General features: G+C 36.3%; 2 protein-coding genes across 4 annotated transcripts; both read right to left on the bottom strand.

Annotated features, from left to right (window-relative positions):
- Positions 1-422: 422 nt before the first annotated feature.
- Positions 423-6,318, bottom strand: LOC113041746 (protein-glutamine gamma-glutamyltransferase K-like). Its single transcript, XM_026200388.1, has 13 exons — positions 6,242-6,318; positions 5,940-6,131; positions 5,112-5,360; positions 4,922-5,040; positions 3,998-4,105; positions 3,591-3,768; positions 3,363-3,501; positions 2,921-3,113; positions 2,679-2,832; positions 1,873-2,157; positions 1,179-1,339; positions 835-971; positions 423-695 (listed from the first exon to the last, which is right to left on the bottom strand). The coding sequence occupies exons 1-13, from the start codon at positions 6,306-6,308 to the stop codon at positions 551-553; spliced, it is 2,127 nt and encodes a 708-aa protein (XP_026056173.1). The 5' UTR covers positions 6,309-6,318; the 3' UTR covers positions 423-550.
- Positions 6,319-12,380: 6,062 nt separating this feature from the next.
- Positions 12,381-18,866, bottom strand: LOC113041252 (cytochrome P450 2B4-like). Of its 3 annotated transcripts, none has more exons than XM_026199685.1 (9): positions 18,630-18,866; positions 18,379-18,532; positions 15,660-15,812; positions 15,283-15,371; positions 14,888-15,061; positions 14,659-14,803; positions 14,296-14,483; positions 12,797-12,938; positions 12,381-12,714 (listed from the first exon to the last, which is right to left on the bottom strand). In XM_026199685.1, exons 1-9 carry the CDS (start codon positions 18,819-18,821, stop codon positions 12,524-12,526), a joined length of 1,428 nt encoding a protein of 475 aa, XP_026055470.1. In that variant the 5' UTR covers positions 18,822-18,866; the 3' UTR covers positions 12,381-12,523. The 3 variants fall into 3 exon arrangements, with proteins under 3 accessions (XP_026055470.1, XP_026055468.1, XP_026055469.1); XM_026199683.1 differs by having other exon boundaries at positions 15,283-15,443; positions 18,630-18,865; XM_026199684.1 differs by having other exon boundaries at positions 14,659-14,800; positions 15,283-15,443; positions 18,630-18,862.
- Positions 18,867-19,479: the final 613 nt, after the last annotated feature.

Raw genomic sequence — 19,479 nt, 5'->3', positions numbered from 1 at the left:
CTCTAAAGGTTCTTTGTGGCGAAAGAAGGTTCTTCAGATTTTAAAGGGGTAAGAAAGATATGGTTCTTTATAGAACCTTAGACTGAATGGCTCTTTGTGGAACCAAAAATGGTTCTTCTATGGCATCGCTGTGAAGAACTTTTTAAAGCACCTGTATTTTTAAGAGTGTATATTCTCTTTTGAGTTAACAATCCAAAGAAAAGTGTCAAAATCAAACCCATAGGCTTAAAGAAGAGTTAAAAAAGAATTTAAAAAAGAGCTGACAAATAAGAACAAACATAAACTGACCATTAAAACACTGAGCTCACAAGACTAAATAATGGTACAGCAAGCAGTTTCTGAGATACACTGTAGATATTTGAAACCAACACGCAAACAAACCCAGACAGACAGGATATGAATAAAGCATGAAAGACCTTTATTGTTAATTAACATTAGTTTCATGATTATTTTTAACTCTAAATGATCATTTCATTTAGTAAATATTCTTATATCCTGGAGACAGCTGAGAGCTTTAGCAGGAATTACAATGACTTAAAAGAAAGCTTTTTTACTTCGGTTTGACCACAATATCAGCGACTCCGTGCACTTGAGTGAGCAGACGGCAGTCCATCGATGCCAGGAGCTTCTGAGAGCCGGCGACAGTGGGGACAAACTTCTCTGTCAGTGTAACCGTCGCAAGCTTATCCACATCACTGAGAAACACACATGTAGATTAGAAACTGTCTGGAAGCTTTTCACTCTTTAAATACAGTTCATCATATTTAATGTACAGCTCACACACATGAAGCAAATCTGCATGAAGTGCATGCTCTTAAACACTGAAAGTCTTACCCATACGCGACCTTCCTGACGCTCTGCATTCCCAATCCCTCTATACGGAACAGAACGTTCCTCAACACTTGTGACAGAGGGTTCTGGAACGTGATCTTGACTGTCAGCTCTTTACCCACCACAGCGTCCCCTAGAGGCTGAAACAGTCAAAACACAATCAATGGAGGGAGATTTTTTTAAATTAAGGACACTTAATTCTCAAATCTCATTTGTGATTTAAAATATGGTGCTTTTAGATGCATTGAACCAGGTTGAACATCAACAGATTTGACAGTAAGAAAGATATAAGAAAGTGTTGTGCTTGTTAAAGGTCCCAGATAAAGACTAGTGGCTCCTCGACGTACAGTGATGATGAGGTCTGGTGTGCGCAGCCTGAAGTTGAACTGTGTGGCCAGAATCTGTTGTGTCTCGTTGACCCGTCCGGTGACCGCCAGATTCAGAGCGCCCTGGTCCACCAGATGGTTCATGTACTCCACATACTGCAGAGTCCAAGGAATAACCTTGGCTGAACGGAGAGAAAAGAAACATGGCATTAATGATTATAATGGAATATTTCATGGTCATTTTGTACAGTCATTTTGCTGACTTCTCATAATCTTAAACATGCATGCAAATTCAATTAACCTCTCAAACCTGTGCACCAGCTTGAGAACTTTGTGTTGATTTGTGTCTTTTCCCACTAAAAAACACTACATTTAACCCTCTCAGGCTCAAATTAAGTTTTAGTAACTTTTTAAGACGGAAAACAGATGCAACATTATCTAACTGAGATCCATCCATAATACATAAAGTTGATCAGATTGTTGTTCATATACAGAAATATCCATTTAAAAATATTTCCACTTTTAGATGCACAACAGCTTATCAGCTTAACTCTTTTCCTTATTTAAACCCTAAACAGTTCAAAGTTTGTGAAGTTCAACACCAACTACAAGTAGGTATCACCATCAGGTCATTTTTGAGAAATGCAGCTACTAATTGAGACAGTTTGGGGCACAATAAGCAGAAGAACGTCTCTGGTGGGACTGTAAAACTCACTCTCTTGTGGTCTGAGGTTGAGAGGGATCCGATCCTTCTTCACAGTGGATTTCAGCACGCCGGTGTAGTACATGACCATCACCTCACACAGCAGACTGGCCGTGCGCTGACTTGAGCTCCTGTTCTTCAGGATGATGGAGAGTTTGGCATCTCCACCGATACGAGGTCCTTCCCCGTCCATGACAAACTCAACGCTCACGTCATTGCTGGTGGGAGACGGATACAAAGTGGGTTTGGAGCCGAAGCGACTGGCCCTTTCCACAGCAATGCGCTCCTCCGCTGAACCTGACGGACGTGATCAGACAGTAAAGAGGAGACTGAGTTCTTCTGAAATATTCCCTCCAAACCCATCATCTAAAGTGTGCTGCTTACAGTCGGATCCAGATTATCAAAATTAACTGCTGCTTCCAATGTTTTCTCATTTTAAGTTCACCTTTTTGTAACTATTATAAAGTGGGTCTCCTCTTTCATCTTCTTGTATATTATTTGTTTTTATGTGTGCTTGTGTAATGGATTTTTTTATTGTAAATAATTTTGAGCTGCAGTGCTTGCATCCGTGATATTATCCTTAACTAAAACGAACAATAAAAATATGATGTTACTTCAAATAAAATAAATGTTAACTGAAAATATAAATAAAACTTATTTTATTTCAGCTAGTTGCAAATGTAACATTTAATTAATACATTTTAGTTCATTATTATTGAATATGCATGAAAGTAAGAAACGATCCCCATTGGAAGCATGTTAAATTGTTTCTAGGAAAGCAGCTCTAGGTTGTGGACCAGATGCAGTGGTTTTGTTACCTTCTGGGTATTTGTAGAGGTGTGTGATGTCCACACGAGCATCAGATCCCACAGCTTTAGTGCTGATGCTCTGACCGATGGAGTTCTTCTCCACATTAACCTGACTGAAGCTTCCATCGGGTTTCTTCTGCCAGTAGATCCTGTCACTGTTCACCTGAGACACACAGTGAAGCCGTTTCAGTCTTTCAGAAGATGTTCAGACACAAATGATGGTGAGAAGAGCTTCATATGAAAGCACTCACTTCAGCAAAGACAAACGGAGTGTCGAATTTCAGCTCGACGTGTCCGTTGCGGACGGCGAAAACAGAAGTGGGACCGCAGCGGTACGAACCCTGGCTGGGCTCCTGAGGGGTCGCGTCCACCACCTGCCACCCGCCGTAACCAGCCGGGAGGTCCGGACGGGTCATCCAGGACTCGTTCCACACGTGGAAGTTCCTACAGGAGAGTTATATCAAGTGTTGTTGTTAGTCTGCAATTTACACAAATAAAGCAGAATAGCCCTAAAACAAGACCTCAAACTTTTAGTTTGATTGTTTTCATTTGTTTCCCTTATTATGGATTTGAAAGTTTTCTTTAATGCAGTGTTTAACATAGCTCTAAGTGAATGAAAACATCCTGGAAAAGTTTTGAATCTTAAAGTGCACCGTGTATGAAGTTATCGTTTCTCAAACAAAAGTATCATACCAGACAGAGTCGCTGGTCTTGTCTTTGATAATTTCCAGCTTGTCATCAATATAAATGTCTGTGGTCAAGGAAAGGTCCGTGTCGTGAGCCGAGTTGAAGTTGGTCACACAGCGGGTGGGAATACCAAGACATCTCAACACTGAGATAGACACAACATTTTATTCCTAAAAACATGATACAAATATATTTTTAATAGAGTGATAGAAAGAGCAATGAATCCAAGCGTACCAGAATTGGTGACTCCTGCATAGACCCAGCACTGAGCGTATCTGACAGGTTTCCCTGAGCTTTTGTAATACTGTCTCAGGATGTCCCCGCTGCCGCTCCAGGCCGTGGGGGACGTCCCGCCCTCATAGCTGTCCTTCCAGCTACCCATCAGAACACCGTAGTCATCGTTGGAGTTCACCTGTCACAGAAGAGCAGAGAAGCTAATGAAAAACAGTGCTTTCAGCTCTTTAACCGTGCATCACACTTTTCTGTTCCTCACGGGAAACACAAGCTGAGTGTTGTTTTGTGTCCTGTGTATGAACACAGAAGGCTCATAAGAACCTAAAACTGCCAGATGCTGGCTACTGTATTTCACCTTCTCAAATCATAATCATGATTTCTTATGAATCCATGTGATCGTGACTCACCAGAGCAGATATCATTCTGGACACAATCACTGGATCTCTCCATTCGGTCATAGCCACCTGACCTCTCTCCAGAATGAACAGACATGCTTCCAGGATCTCCTGTTCAAACTGATCAAACAAATGCAAAATAATCCAAATCAGAATCATGAATCCATCAACTGGAAATAATTATAGAATCATAGATAATACCAGAATTTGATTGAAACTGATAAACAATTACATAATACACAATAATATTATAATTACGTTAATAAAAATATTTAATATTATTGTTGTTGCTTATTTTTATTGTTATTTATATTTATTATATTAATTATGTTAATATTTATTGTTACTATTATTATTTGTTATTTCCATTATATTATAATTGTATTATTATTATTATTAGATTTATAGACAATAATAAATATGAAAAAAAAACAATTGCATGGCAATGATGACGACGACAATGATGATGATGATACAAATTAATAATACTGATAATAATAATAATAATAATAATAGCAATAATTATAATATTAATCATATAAATATAGATAATAATAGAATGTGTTCAAACCAGTAGAAATACTTAATAATAATAAATTAAATTAATAAAAACAATCATCATCATCACAACTAAAAGATTAATAATAATGAAGATACTGCTAATAATAATCAGCATCATCGTCATTACAGATTATAGAATTACAGATAATACTAGAATCTAAAAATTAAATGATTACATTTAAAAACAATAATAACCATTGAAACAACAACAATAAAACAATTATAGAAAATAACAGATCTGTTCAAACTGGTAAAAGAATAGCATAATAATAATAATAATAATAATTATTATTATTATTATTATTATTATTATTATTATTATTCAAAATTCAAACTATAATAATAATAATAATAAGAGTGGCTGTGTTTCCACACCTGGGCAAAGTTCCATGTTCTGGTTCCAATCTGCTGCTCAGTTCCGTAGTAAATTCTGCCCATGCTGTTCAGGACGTACTCTTTCCTCTCTGCTTCATTATCCAGATACACGGCATCATCTGAGGACAGACACGTGGATGTTGTGTCACTTCATTCATGCTAATGTGATTGTTCTTGATTGAGCGTGTACCTTCACACCAGGGGTTGAAGAGCAGGTAGACGTCGTTGGGGGTGCAGGGGAACAGCAGCTTGCCCTTGGGTGAGAAAGACTCCACGGTCACCTTGTAGCAGCCGATGGAGGCGGACGGAAGAGTGTTGACCGCCAGCCGCACACGCTTGTCTTTCTGCTCCACAATCTTCATCTCCCAGCGGCCGTCTTCCAGGACGTCCACTAACGGGACAGAGATGAGAATCCCAGTGCTGCTGCTGAAGATGGGCTCTGTGTGGAAAACACAACCAAGACGTGGAAACATTCAGTCAGACGAACAACTTCTTAATGATTTAGCTTTAACTGAATCATCTGTCTGTGACTCGGCTGGAGATCCATTAAGAAATAAGACTCAAGGAGCAGCTGGATTAGACGGATGAGGTCACACAATCACTAGTCCTGCTCCAAACCCAAGCACTTCATGACCCACATCCATCACCAATCAATAGATTCATCTGTCAGGGCTTCTTCTCCAAATAACCGTCAGAATGTCTGGGCGTCTTTCTCTCTGTGTCACACACTGGTTTGTCAGTCAATGCTAACGTATCAGACTCCGGATAAAAAACACTGAATGAAAAACATGTTTCTGAAGCCACTGCATGTCTGTGTTTTATGAGTTTTCACAAGATATCCAACAAAACTCAGTTATAAACAAACAGGACTTAAGTCTGTTATCTTGTTGAGATGTCTGACTTCTTAGTATGTGTCAAATTAAGATTTAAAAGGTAACGAGTCATTTCTGAGCACCTGGTGATGTGAAATGGGAATATAATGACTGTTGTCAAACAGGTTGTGTGCCAGCTCACTCACCTAACTTCAGCTGCAGCTGCAGATTGTCAGATCTGGGGTTGAAGGGTCTGGAGAACTCGATCCACATCTGGAAGGTCTGTCCTCTGCGGACGATCAGCTTGTCGCTGAAGTAAGCGTCTGTGTGATGCTCGCGGCGGTTCGGCCCATCCTTGGATTTCAGGAAGTCGACGGAGAGAACCGTCAGAAGTGTGTCTGTGAATGAGAGAGGAAACGTTTACATCTCCCTGAAAGCATCAAATCTCAGTTTGGACTCTTTTTCATGCAGTCTCCCTCCTCATCTTCCTCTTCCTCTTCTTCCTCACCTGGAGTCGCAGCTGCAGAAACACTGGCACTGGGGACTCCAGTAGTGCTGCGGTTAAATCGAGACATTTCTACGAGCAGACTGAAAGAAAGAAAAAACTAAATGTGTTAAATGCTTTTTCAATCAGCCAATAAAAAAATATATATATAAAATATTAAATAAAATAAATGTAATAAATAAATAAATATCAAAATAGTAACAAATACATTTCTAATAAATAAAACTAAATATATATATTTTAAATCAAGTAATCAATAAAATATATAATAATAATTTAGTCGAGCCAGACAGAGAAGGAAGTCTTCCCAGAATGCACCTTCAGCACTAAATGCTGTGAAGATCATCATAGTAAAGAATCAAATACTAAAACACAATCATGTATCTTTTTATGTTTCCTCATCGAAATGTCACGGCAAATCCTGCTGACCAATAACCTGACCTCATGATCCTCTCATTTATAAATTCATACAGAGATTAATGACAAACTCTTTGTCTTACAGTGAACATTTAAATCAGTACAATTATAAAATCATTATCGAGAGTTTCTTGCTTCTCCTCCCAAACCGAACGGCGAGTCATTATCATATTTCTCTTAGACTCACAGCTGAATAAGAATCTATGGAGCAGCTGGATTAAAGTGCATGACATCATCCAGCTGCTGAACCGGACACATCATCACGTGTAAACCCATGCAGACACATCAGCCTGCGCTCAGACTGGACGTGGTGTTTAAACGGATCATGCTAAAAAAAAAAAAGAGTTTGATACAAATAGGGGTTTTCACACTGATGTCACAGAAGAACCAATTTGAGTTCTGAAAAGAACATTTCTGAGAACAGTTCTCAAAAGAATGCTTTATCTTCTAGTGCAAAGAAGATTTGAACAGTTTCCACTAATAAGAAGGTTTTATGGAATGGAAAGATTTGACGGATGTTAAAGGTTCTTCATCAAACCATCGATGCCAGTGAAGAACCTTTATTTTTAAGAATGTATAATAACTAGAATTTTTAAATAATCAAAAAATGGGTCTCAAAGTTAAGCAAATCTAAGTATAAATGCATATTTTATAATATATGGATCAAAGTTTTGTAGTTTAACTAAGCTTAATTGTTTTATATAAAGTGTGTTAGAAGGAATGTTGGCAAGGCTTCAGGTGACTGAACACTGAAACATCTACAGCTTTGTTCTCAGCTAGATTCTGAAGTTTTTATAGAAGGGTTTGTTCATATATCATTCACCTGGATTTAAACAGCATATTATTCCTAAAAATCTTGATTAAAAAAAAGAATTATTAACCTAGCTTTATCCAATGTGCCTTTTTAATTACATAATGCCTTATTTGCATACTTCAACATAACATATGAGAATAACATAACATATATAGTGCACTATAATTTTTGCAATTATTAATTTAAGATATTCACCTGTATTGTCTTGCCATAATGCAGTAATGGTGCTCTATATATTTTCAGTATATTCATTTTGAAGCGTAAGTTTCTGAAGAAAGAGTGCTGATAAATGCAGTGTGTTACCTTTGTGTTGCTGGAGTCCAGGAGCTGTGACAGACGTCTGGTGTGTGTTCTGATGAATGCTCGTGGCTCTTATTTAAGTGTGTGTTGACACTCCTCCTTCATTACAGAGGAGGTGACAGGCTGAAAAACAATCATGAATGCATGCATCAGAATCAGATCAAAATCTGTGAATCACAAAAAGAAAATAATTCATACAAAAGCCACGACAATAAATATGTTTCTGCTGCCTGAAAGAAATTAACAATCTGTTCAACAAGAATATAAGCCTTAAAAATTGCATCTTATTATTGTTGTTGTTGTTAAGCATGCAGAATTATCATTATTATAAAAATTACATTATGAGTAGTATTAGTATTTATAAGGCTTCAGAAATGGCAATAATTATAATAATTATATTACATCTGTTTAACAAACATATTTAATTAGTAACAGTTCTTAAACGTGGTACAAAATAATGTGTTTTTATTATTATTATAATTAAACATGTAGAAATAGCAATATGATAATAACAATTATTATTATTGTTATTATTATTGCTATTTCTGAAGCCTTATACAGTAAATACTATTACTCAATTACATTTTTCATAATAATAATAATAATAATAATAATAATAATAATGTGCCAATTTTACGGCCTATATTTTTGTATTTTTATATCACTATAAACCTTTTATTTCTTATTTGTTGTTTTGTTAATACTTACTTTATTTCAATCTATTTCAAACTGAAGTACATTATTTCTGCTCCATTAGTGTCACTGTACAAATGTCCCATTTCAAATATTTCTGTTCTATTCTTTAGTACAAAATGGTGCATATTATTAAAGCCTAGATATATCTATATTGTGCATATCTAACCTTTTGAACCTTCCCACCCAAATAACAAATGCACACACTCATGTACACATATAGAGATATTCATATTAATTCATCATGCCTCCATAAAGCCTACATAAGGTGACACAGAAGAAGAAAAACCTGATATTTCACAAAAACACCAAAAAAGTGGAAATATTAGTGAGATTAGTATGAAGAAACAGAAAAGGTGTGTGTGCTCTCAGTATTTTGTGTCATTATTGTCATCAGTCTGGTATGATCAGAGCCGAGTGTGTGTGAACGGGTGGCTGGATCTGGGTGATGCTGTCTCATTCATAACAATTACACAGACGTTTATCAAACTCTTTCAGGCCAAATGACTGACCGCTTTACAAGTAACAGCCTGTGTGCTGGAACCAGCTGCATATGAAAATAATAATACCCTATCTGCATTCACCTTCTTCTCAAAACCTGGTGAAAAGAGGGGAAATATTTGTTTTACAGTCTGAAATATGAGTCTCAGGTCAAACTAATCATATGATTAAAAAGAAAACCTTATTTAAATATCCTAAAAAGATGAATGGCCATCCTTTTGTTTAATAGAGTAATGATAATTATATGAGAGTCTGATTAAGACACACACCCACGTATTAGCATTTCCACAACGAACTCTGGACATAAAATGATTAGGTCAAACTTGACTGAATGTGCAAACACACTTCATCTAGACGTCACACACCTGAGCAGAATCAGCAGATGTCAAACAGTGATTCAGGACAGACACACACTCAATTAAACACAGCCCTAACTGATGAAGAAACAGAAGTCATAAACATGTCATGAAGATGAAGAGTATTCTTGTTTTTACACACCGACCGTCATCAAACTGACACACTCCAACCTGCATGATCTGAAAAATTCATAAACATACTATCATTTAAAGTTGGTTTTGACCCGCGATCCAGAGCACTGCTAATTATTATCTTTTTTTTTTTTTCTTTTTTTTTTTTATTGAAGCCAGTTTCCACCACAGAATAAAAGGAATTTTGGTAATATTTTGAATCACACAATGATGAGTTTATATCATGTAATTCTACGCCAATCATTTCCAATTTCGCATATATCTGAGAGAGAAAAAAATTATCAATTGGTCATTTTGAGTCATAGTGTTGTCCCGCGGCGGAATCTACTGCAATGGGTGCCGCGACTGGTCAGGTCTCTAATAGGAAAGTGTCTGTTAATGTTAAGATCGAGGCTATGGAATCTGGATCATAACTTGTTTTTCAATAACAAACTATAACATATTTTCTATAAAAATGTCCTGGCAATGACAAATAGCTTGTTTTATATTTAGTTTAAGTATATTAATGTTATAAGTTAAGATTTACAGAAAATATTTTAACTGTTACTATGTAAAAGTAATATTGTTGTAAAAAAGCACCTTATTTGTGACCCTTGACCACAAAACCAGTCTTACAGTAAGTGTCAATTTTTTCGAAATTTAGAGTTATACATCATCTGAAAACGCAATAAATCATCTTTCCATTAATGTATGGTTTATTAGGATCAGACAATAATTGGCTGAAATACAACCATTTAAAAATCTGGATTCTGAGAGTGCAAAAATAAATAAATAAATAAATACTGTGGAAATCGCCTTTCAAGTTGTCCAAGTGAATTCTTAGCAATGCATATTAAAAATTAAAAATGTCATTTTTAAAAAGCAGTACTTTAGCAGAGACTAAATAACAGCACAAATATTTGGACTGTCTCTAATAATATTCCGGGCTGATTATACTTTATTTTAAGTAAAATTATATAATTATGACAATATAACAAAATAATTATCTTAATGTAATAATTGTTAAAGATTAAATTACATTTTGAGAAAATTATTCCATTATGAACATTTTATTAATGTAATGTAATACTTATTATGTGCAGTTTTTACATTATGTGCAGTTATTATATTATATCAGCCTGCTATTCCTCAGATCAAATATCCCTGCATCTGACAGGAAGCACTTTCTTTACTCATCTGAGAAGTCTAATTAAGCAGCGCTGAATGTTTCTGAAGAGACTGTGGCCTTGTCTGACCCAGACTGACCCTGAGGACTCAACCTCTGTGGATGAGCTCCTGTCCACCAGATGGCAGTGTTTACAAGACATCCACTACATCAAGCCTCTGGGACTGTCCACACTCACAGATTTACCTTATTAATCATACACCAGACACACACACAAAAATTACTTTTGGATTATTGTGCTGTATTATTAATCCCCTGACTTTTATTTTTAATTTGTCTATACATTCGGGTGTCTTTCCTGAGAAGACGAAGGTCGCTAAAGTCGTTCCACTTTTCAAACAACTACAGACCAGTGTCATTGCTCTCTCAGTTTTCAAAAATCCTTGAAAAGTGGTTTGCTCCAAAACTAAATATTTTTTTAGAAAAACATTAATTAATTACTGAAAAACAATATGGCTTTAGAGCAAACATATCAACAGCTTTGGCATTAATTGAACTCATAGAAAAAATAACTTTTGCAACTGAGAATTAGCAACACACAGTGAGGTCTTCATCGACTTAAGCAAAGCATTCGACACCATAAATCACAGTTTGCTATTGTCAAAATCATACAGCTATGGCATTAGGGATCCAGCTCTTCAATGGCTCAAAAGTTATCTTAACAATCAACAGCAGTTTGTTAAAATTTATGGTCAAAGATCTGATTTAAAATATATAATATGTGGAGTTCCACAAGGATCTGTTTAGGCCCATTACTATTTCTTTTTTCATTAATGACCTCTGTGAAGTTTCTAAAGTATTACACTTTTTGATGTTTGCCGGTGATACCAACTTTTTTTATTCTGAAAATAATTTGTCCGAAATTACAGAAAATATAAATTCAGAAATGGGAAAAGTTAAGAAGTGGTTTGACAAAAACAAATTATGTTTAAATTGGGAGAAAACAAAATACATGATTTTTGGTAATTGTAAAAAGAATGAAAATGTAAGAATAGCAACTGAAGGAAATGAAATTAAAGAAATTCTTAGGTGTTATTTTGAATGATAAATTGAATTGGAAAGATCACATAGTTTATATTAAGAGTAAAGTTTGTAAAAGTATTGGGGTCTTGTATCAGGTTAAAGATGTTTTAGACTGTTTTTCATTGCATATGTTGTACAATTGCCTAATACTTCCATATCTTGGATACTGCACTGAAGTCTGGGCTAATACATGCTCTAGTAACACAAGATCTCTGTTTTTGTTACAGAAAAAAAACATTAAGGATTATCAAAAAGAAAGGCTACAGAGAACAAACAAATTGTTTATTTGTAAATTCTGGACTTCTAAAATTCAAAGATTTGAATTTCTAATGATGACTAACATGCTTAAAATGATGATAATTAAGTGTAAAGATAGGTATTACTGAAAATACTTGGTGTTTGGGGTGAGGATTGGGGTTGATCCATTTATAAAGTAGCGTTTTTTTTTTTTTTTTTTTTTTTTTTTGATGTGCCAAATAAGCGACAGGTACCATAAGATTTTCTTCTTCCTGTTATGTTTTTTCTTTTTCTTTTTTTTATTCGTTCATGCACATAATGAATGAATGAATGAATGAATGAAGTTATGTGTGACTTGTGCAATAAATAAATATATGTTTTTATCAGCTGTTTGGACTCTCATTCTGACCCATTCACTGCAGAGGATTCACTCCTGAGCAATAACATATAATAAAATACATGAATTTATCACAAGTATAAAATAATTATTATAAACATGACGAATGACAGTAAAATTTACATTTAATTTTTGAATACATAAAATATGACATTCAAAACTGTTAACATACATTGTCAAGGAAATAAATGATTTTTGTTACAGGAATGACATGATGATGTCTGTGAGATATGGTTTGAGTTGCTGATGGTCACTCTTTGGTATCTCTGCTGCGGCAGATGATGTTGAAACTCTGAGGAAAGTGAAAAACACCCATGACCCCATCCATGTCTATGGTCTGTGGCTCCGACGGCCAGGAGAAATGAATCCGCTGTAGGAGAGACGTGATGTACAAGAAGAGCTCGGTCCTCGCCAGAGTCTCCCCGAGACAGACCCTCGGACCTGATAACAAACACACAAATCATTACAGTAAATCTTCCTGATGGTTAAATATGTGTAATAATTTGACAAACAGCTGACTCACCCAATGAGAAGGCGATGAAAGACTCTGGTTTGAAGAAGTTCCCATTCTCATCCAAGAAATTCTCCGGGTTAAAGGCGTCCGGATGCTTCCAGTGCTTCTTATCACTGAAAATTGCTGCTAAGTTTGTCATGATCACAGTTCCCTGTATGAGTAAAGTTCAACAGAGTTGAATTAAACTTTTCAAAAATTAAACACATAACCCGTACTCAGAAAATATGAAAATGTTACAACAGCTTGTCACTGAGGCAGAACCCTTTTGTACATTCTTTATCCCTAAAGGGTTTAAAATAGTAACATATGAGTACTCTAAGGTACTAATATTAAAACACTTTAGGGGTAATGAGGTTACACAGCATGTCCCTCTGATGGTTTTGTCCCAGTGACAAGCTGTTTTAACTTGTACCTCTAAAGGTACTGTAATCAATGATTTGGGTGACTTACAACATCACATTATTACATTTACTACATGATCAAATAAAGTTCTGACAAAAAAAAAAAATATGAAAGAAGTTAATGAAAATATAAATCCATTGTCTGACAGCAGGTGGCGCTTATGGATCAGCAGAAATAAAGCAGTGCTGACTCACAACCACCAATTTTTTAGGTATCACATGGAGTGAAGATAAAAAGCAAATGCCATCAAAGCTTTTCTGAAGATATTTGGTTCCCCCATATGCAATCACAGAATTTATTAATTCATACATTCTTCATACAATTTCTCCCAGCACTGTGCCTTACATTATGTTTTCATAGAAAATGAAACGCATACTGCATGTTGCATCTGCATGAGATTTTAAATAACTTTGCCTAATGCTGAGCAGTATTTATCGCAAGTTTTTCCAAATCCAAATAATCAAATAGCCTATGGTTTTACGGAGAAATGTGAAACGGTAATGATTTATCATCATAACCTTAACTGTGTCATTATCTTCTTCCACTAAAACCTTCTTACATAATTTCATTTTTATAAAATTAATTTAGGTGACTGGACGAGTAAGGTTTGATTTGTTTTGGTTTGTTGTAATAAAAAATATATACTATCTTAATCCAATTTCTTTATTCTTAGATTAATCTGCTTTTTATACTATGAAAAAAGTTTTATTATGATATCTGCTGATATTTTTGATATTCTTTATACACACCCTTAAGTCAAGTTGTTCATCAACAAATTGTTTAACAGGTTTTTCTGGAGCGAGTTGTGGCCTAATGGTAAGAGAGTCTTGTAGAGTCATGAAGGTTGTGGGTTTGAGTCTCAGGTCCAGAAGGAATTTTAGGCAGGGGGAGTGAATATACATCACTATCTTCCAACCTTCAATACCACGACTGAGTTGAGACCCTTGAGCAAGGCACTAAACCCACAAATGCTCCTCGGGCATCACAGCATTATGGCTGCCCACTGCTCCGGGTGTATGTGCACTTGGATGTGTTAAATGCAGAGCACATATTTCAAGTATGGGTCGCCACACTTCACTTAACTTTATTCATGCTCCATTCATTACCTTGGGAATGTCATATCCTCGTAGTTTTGTGGGCTGAGTCGTTTCATGAGCAACGCCAAAGGGTACAATGTTGGCACAGCGTTGAATCTCGTGAACAGTGGCGTATGTGTACGGTAGTTTGTCACGGTCATCCATGCTGGGCAAACGGTCATAACCCAGCACCCGAACAATCTCCTCATGACATCGCTCTGTGTTGAGCAAAAAAAGGGAAGTAGATTTGCATTTTCTGAAGGAAACACTGGCAACAAAGCAATGGTGTCACATTTAAGATGTATTGTTTTAAATATTAAAAATATTTAATTTAAAACATTGGGAAAAACATTTGAAAACTATGTGCCCAATGTTAGCGTTTAGCTTTAGCACCTTGTACATCTGGGTTTTGAATCAAGTAGATGAGACCCCATCTGATGGTGGTCGCTGTTGTGTCGGTTCCAGCCAGAAACAGGTCAAGTGCTGACATAACCATGTTCTCCTCATGAAACGTGGATCCCTCGTTAGACTTTTGCTGCTCCAGATGAAACAAATCAATCAGTTTACATCAATCAGCTACATGGATAAATGAGAACCATTCTCTCATTAATAGTGATCTTACTTTCTCGATCTCCAGCAGGTAGGCATCAATGAAGTCTCGAGGGCTGTCTGGATCCAGAGTTTCTTTGTGTTCTCTTACTTCATTCCGGATGAAACCCAATAACTCAGTGAAGTTCTGCATGATCTTCTGGTGTGGCCCAGGGAAATGCTTGATGAAGGGGACTAAGTTTAAAATCTGAGATAGAAAAACTATTATAAGATCATTGAGGAAATTATGGAACATAATGCATCATTCCCATTCCTTGTTTGTAATCACTACGGGTCCCATGACTCACCACCTAACTAACATTAAAATTCTGCAAATAATTATTTTCAAACAGGGTGACCATTGTCAATAACAAATAAATGAATTAAATAAAATAGAAAATGAAAAAAAAATGAAGAATTTGATCATACCTGTACCGCAGTTGTCCCTGAGAGCATGAAGTGATCACTCAAGATTTTCAGAAGGTATGAGAAGTGTTTGTTGTCATAGTCGAAGCGCTCTCCAAACACGATGGAGCAGATAATGTTAGAAACCGCATTCTGTATGTCATGCTGTGGGTTCATAGATTTGCCTAAAAACATACATCAATATGTGTGGCAAAAAAAAGGCTAGTGCCAGTTTATACTCAGTCCAATTAGAAATAAATTTAACAATAATTAATGTACAAATGGTTTCAGAAAGTGTTTCAGAAAGACTTGGATGCTGTTTGACCTTTGAAAGCACAGGTGAGCTTGTCTGCATCCCAACATTGTGGAATGAGTTCAAATAGAGCATAAACATGTCATACCTTCTGCTTTAAGCATTTCAGCAATCAGATAACGGCTTTCCTCTAACACACGATCTTCTACTGATTTCTTCCCCAGGCCAAAATTCCTGAGTGTGTGCAGAGCAAAGCGTCTCTGCTGTCTCCAGGAGTGACCAAACGTGACCATTGCAATACCTACGAAAAAGAGAACAAAGCATTAAGCTGTAGTTTACAGTGAATTTAGAACAGCTAATTGTTAGGCATGACACAATACGGAGTAAATAAATGTAAGGGGTTAGAACAGCCAAAAATGAAAACGCTGTCATTACTCATGTCGTTCCAAACAAGCAAAACCTATGGTCAACTTCGGAACACAAATTAAGATTTATTTTTTTATTTTTTTGATGATTACGTTGGTTACATTTAGGGAAAAGTGTGCATGTGCATCGTGCTACACTCCAAAATGGGTGAAGATGTGGGAGAATGGGTGTGGGTGTTGAATTTTTTTTTCTTAGTGCACAAAAAGTAAACTCATAGAAACTGAAGTTTAGCCACGGATGTCTCACGGACTGTTTTACCGATGTCCCCATGTTTCTGGGTCTGAGCATGGGAACATGTCAGTTGTGTTGATGTCTATGAAGGGTCAGAGAGCTCTCAGATTTCATCAAAAATATATTATTAATACTTTATTAAATAAATAAATACAAATAATTAATTTAGCTGAAATAGATAATACACGCACAGAAGACATTGACTGCATCCTAAAAAAAAAAAAAACCTTTCTCTTTCCATAATCCCTCCCTATCTAGTTTGTACTCATCTAAATCTCTGAAAGGTGCTGTATTGCGAGCACTTCCTGTGTTTTTTCGCCTCTTTAAAATAAGTGGCTTGTTGTTTTCCTCAGTTGTAGGTCTAAGTTGTTTTGGATAAAAATGTACAAAACGGAACCGCAGCAAATCCATTTGCAATAGTGCATACAATAGTGATGTTCATGCGTAAGAGATCACTTCCGGGGCTTTCCGCGATTGCACAAACTAAGCCACAGCGCTCGCACACGTCACATCAGGAAGCATGCGCACCCTCAAATCAGTTGGACGTGGTTGTGTAAAAGAGGTAAAAACAATATAAATACTGCTCGTTTTCTTACACAAACCGCTCGTTTGGTGTCTTAGGTCATCAATGTGTACTTACGATGGGGAATTGTTTAATTTGGACTCCTCTGTGCATGCTTTTTGAGGTGGTAACCATAGACCTCCATTATATGAGTCACAGACAAGAACGGTTTGACCTAAAAATATAAAAATGGGAACTACTGCGAGAACAAAGAAAACTACATCTTGGATGCCCTTGAGGTAAACTAAAACATACCGAAATTTAATTTGAAAGTGAACTATAAAATAAGTGGCTTGTTGTTTTCCTCAGTTGTAGGTCTAAGTTGCTTTGGATAAAAACGTCTGCTAAATGAATAAATGTGAATGTGGAACTGCAGCAACACAAATGCAATAGTGCATACAATAGTAACGTTCATGCGTGAGAGATCACTTCTGGGGCTTTCCGCGATTGCGCAGACTAAGCCACAGCGCTCGCACACGTCACATCAGGAAGCATGCGCACCCTCAGATCAGTTGGACGTGGTTGTGTAAAAGAGGTAAAAACGATATAAATACTGCTCGTTTTCTTACACAAACCTCTCGTTTCGTTTTCTTAGGTCATCAATGTGTACTTACGATGGGGAATTGTTTAATTTGGACTCCTCTGTGCATGCTTTTTGAGGTGGTAACCATAGACCTCCATTATATGAGTCACAGACAAGAACGGTTTGACCTAAAAATATAAAAATGGGAACTACTGCGGAAACAAAGAAACCTACATCTTGGATGCCTTTGAGGTAAACTAAAACATACCAAAATTTAATTTTAAAGTGAACTATAAAATAAGTGGCTTGTTGTTTTCCTCAGTTGTAGGTCTAAGTTGCTTTGGATAAAAACGTCTGCTAAATGAATAAATGTGAATGTGGAACCGCAGCAACACAAATGCAATAGTGCATACAATAGTGACGTTCATGCGTGAGAGATCACTTCCAGGGCTTTCCGCGATTGCACAAACTAAGCCACAGCGCTCGCACACATCACATCAGGAAACATGCGCACCCTCAGATCAGTTGGACGTGGTTGTGTAAAAGAGGTAAAAACGATATAAATACTGCTCGTTTTCTTACACAAACCTCTCGTTTCATTTTCTTAGGTCATCAATGTGTATTTACAATGGGCAATCGTTTAATTTGGACTCCTCTGTGCATGCTCTTTGAGGTGGTGACCATAGACCTCCATTATATGAGTCACAGACAAGAACGGTTTGACCTAAAAATATAAAAATGGGAACTACTGCGAGAACAAAGAAAACTACATCTTGGATGCCTTTGAGGTAAACTAAAACATACCAAAATTTAATTTGAAAGTGAACTATCCCTTTAACAAGGTTACAGGTGTATGGCATCGAATGCAGGTCAACCAATAATAATCAAGGACTGGAACTATCCGTTTTATAACCGATCATTCTCGAATCTGATTAAGTACTAAAAAAGTTTACGCAAAGCAAAGGGACATAGTGTCATTGGCTCTAAAAAAAATAACCCAAAAGTACAGTTTCTTTAGTGGAATCTACTGTGAAAACCACCCTTTGCTGTAAAAGAGTACTATAAAGCATAAAATGATATAGTATAAAAACCACATTTAAAAAATCTAAATAATGTTTTACTTACCGAGTCCCTTGGATAGCCAGTCTACAAGAGGCATAAATGGTCTTCCAGAAAAGGCTTCCTGAACAAAGGCTTCCTTAGTGACCTGGATTGTATTCAGGATTATCACTGGTTTCCTCCCAATATAAACAGCAGATATTTCTCCATACTGAGATAGCTGCTCAGAGAAGATCCACAGCAAATTTAGTGCATCTTAATTTTAAAACAGGTATGAATGAAATGTTAAATTCCTACCAGAAACAGCAAAGACTTACTGATCTAAAAGCCTCAAGTGGCTTCTTAAAACTTGGTATGGTTCCCACAAAAGGCAGCGGTCTGGGACCAGGTGGAATTTGACCTCTGCGTGAATTTATCCTGAAGATCTCAAACAGAACCATAAAGATCAAGCCCAGAAACAGAGCCAGGCAAACAGAGGTCAGGTCTAACTTCATCAGAGTCGTCCACATGATGACAGATTTATTGCAAGACAAACACAAGAGCAGCAAAGACTGGTGAGCTTTATAAAAGCAAAAGAGGAAGAGGGTGGAGACACTGAAGAGTTGGACTTGCAGTTAACCCTTTCAGTTGTGTTGATACAACGGATTAGATAAATACATATACTTATGCTTATGCAAACAAAAGTGCAACATCCTTATATTTATTTGTTACCCCTCCATCCTAGTACATCCCTGCATCTTTTTCAATCCTATTCCATTATCATTTATAGCACAATTGTTTATACACTTATTTATTTGACTACCTTTTTTTTTTTTTGTCTGTGTGTTGGTGTCTCTGTGTACTGGAAGCTTATGTCACTAAAACAAATTCCTTGTATGCGCAAACATACTTGGCAATAAAGCTCTTTCTGAGTACTTTCATCCCATACATTGAGCATAAAAATAAACTAAAGAATCTATCTCAGTCTATCATTAAGATGCATTTAACTTCAAACTATTGCTTTCGGAAAAATTTAAAGTCTACAATCCATACCATGACTCTCTGCGGTGAAAAAGTGATGTTATCTGAATTAGGAGGGAAAATACTGTTCATCGGTGAAAACTGTTAAAATTCTGTGAGCAACAGAATATTTCATATAATCTCTGAACAATCATAACGGTTTCCTTG

The sequence above is a fragment of the Carassius auratus genome, chromosome 23, assembly GCF_003368295.1.
Source record: "Carassius auratus strain Wakin chromosome 23, ASM336829v1, whole genome shotgun sequence".
NCBI lineage: Eukaryota > Metazoa > Chordata > Actinopteri > Cypriniformes > Cyprinidae > Carassius > Carassius auratus.
The sequence above is the reverse complement of the archived record's forward strand: the minus strand, read 5'-3'. Positions and strand labels throughout refer to the sequence as shown.

Coding starts and splice junctions, on each gene's coding strand:
- LOC113041746 (XM_026200388.1), bottom strand. CDS start 6,308: ATGTCTCGATTTAACCGCAGCACTACTGGAGTCCCCAGTGCCAGTGTT. Junction 3,769..3,997: donor CCAGAATGATATCTGCTCTG/GTGAGTCACGAT, acceptor CTTCTGTGACAG/GTGAACTCCAACGATGACTA. Junction 3,114..3,362: donor AAGACCAGCGACTCTGTCTG/GTATGATACTTT, acceptor ACTCTCCTGTAG/GAACTTCCACGTGTGGAACG.
- LOC113041252 (XM_026199683.1), bottom strand. CDS start 18,821: ATGTGGACGACTCTGATGAAGTTAGACCTGACCTCTGTTTGCCTGGCT. Junction 15,813..18,378: donor CTGGCTATCCAAGGGACTCG/GTAAGTAAAACA, acceptor TCTTTTTCGTAG/GTATTGCAATGGTCACGTTT. Junction 15,444..15,659: donor TGAAATGCTTAAAGCAGAAG/GTATGACATGTT, acceptor GTATGTTTTTAG/GCAAATCTATGAACCCACAG.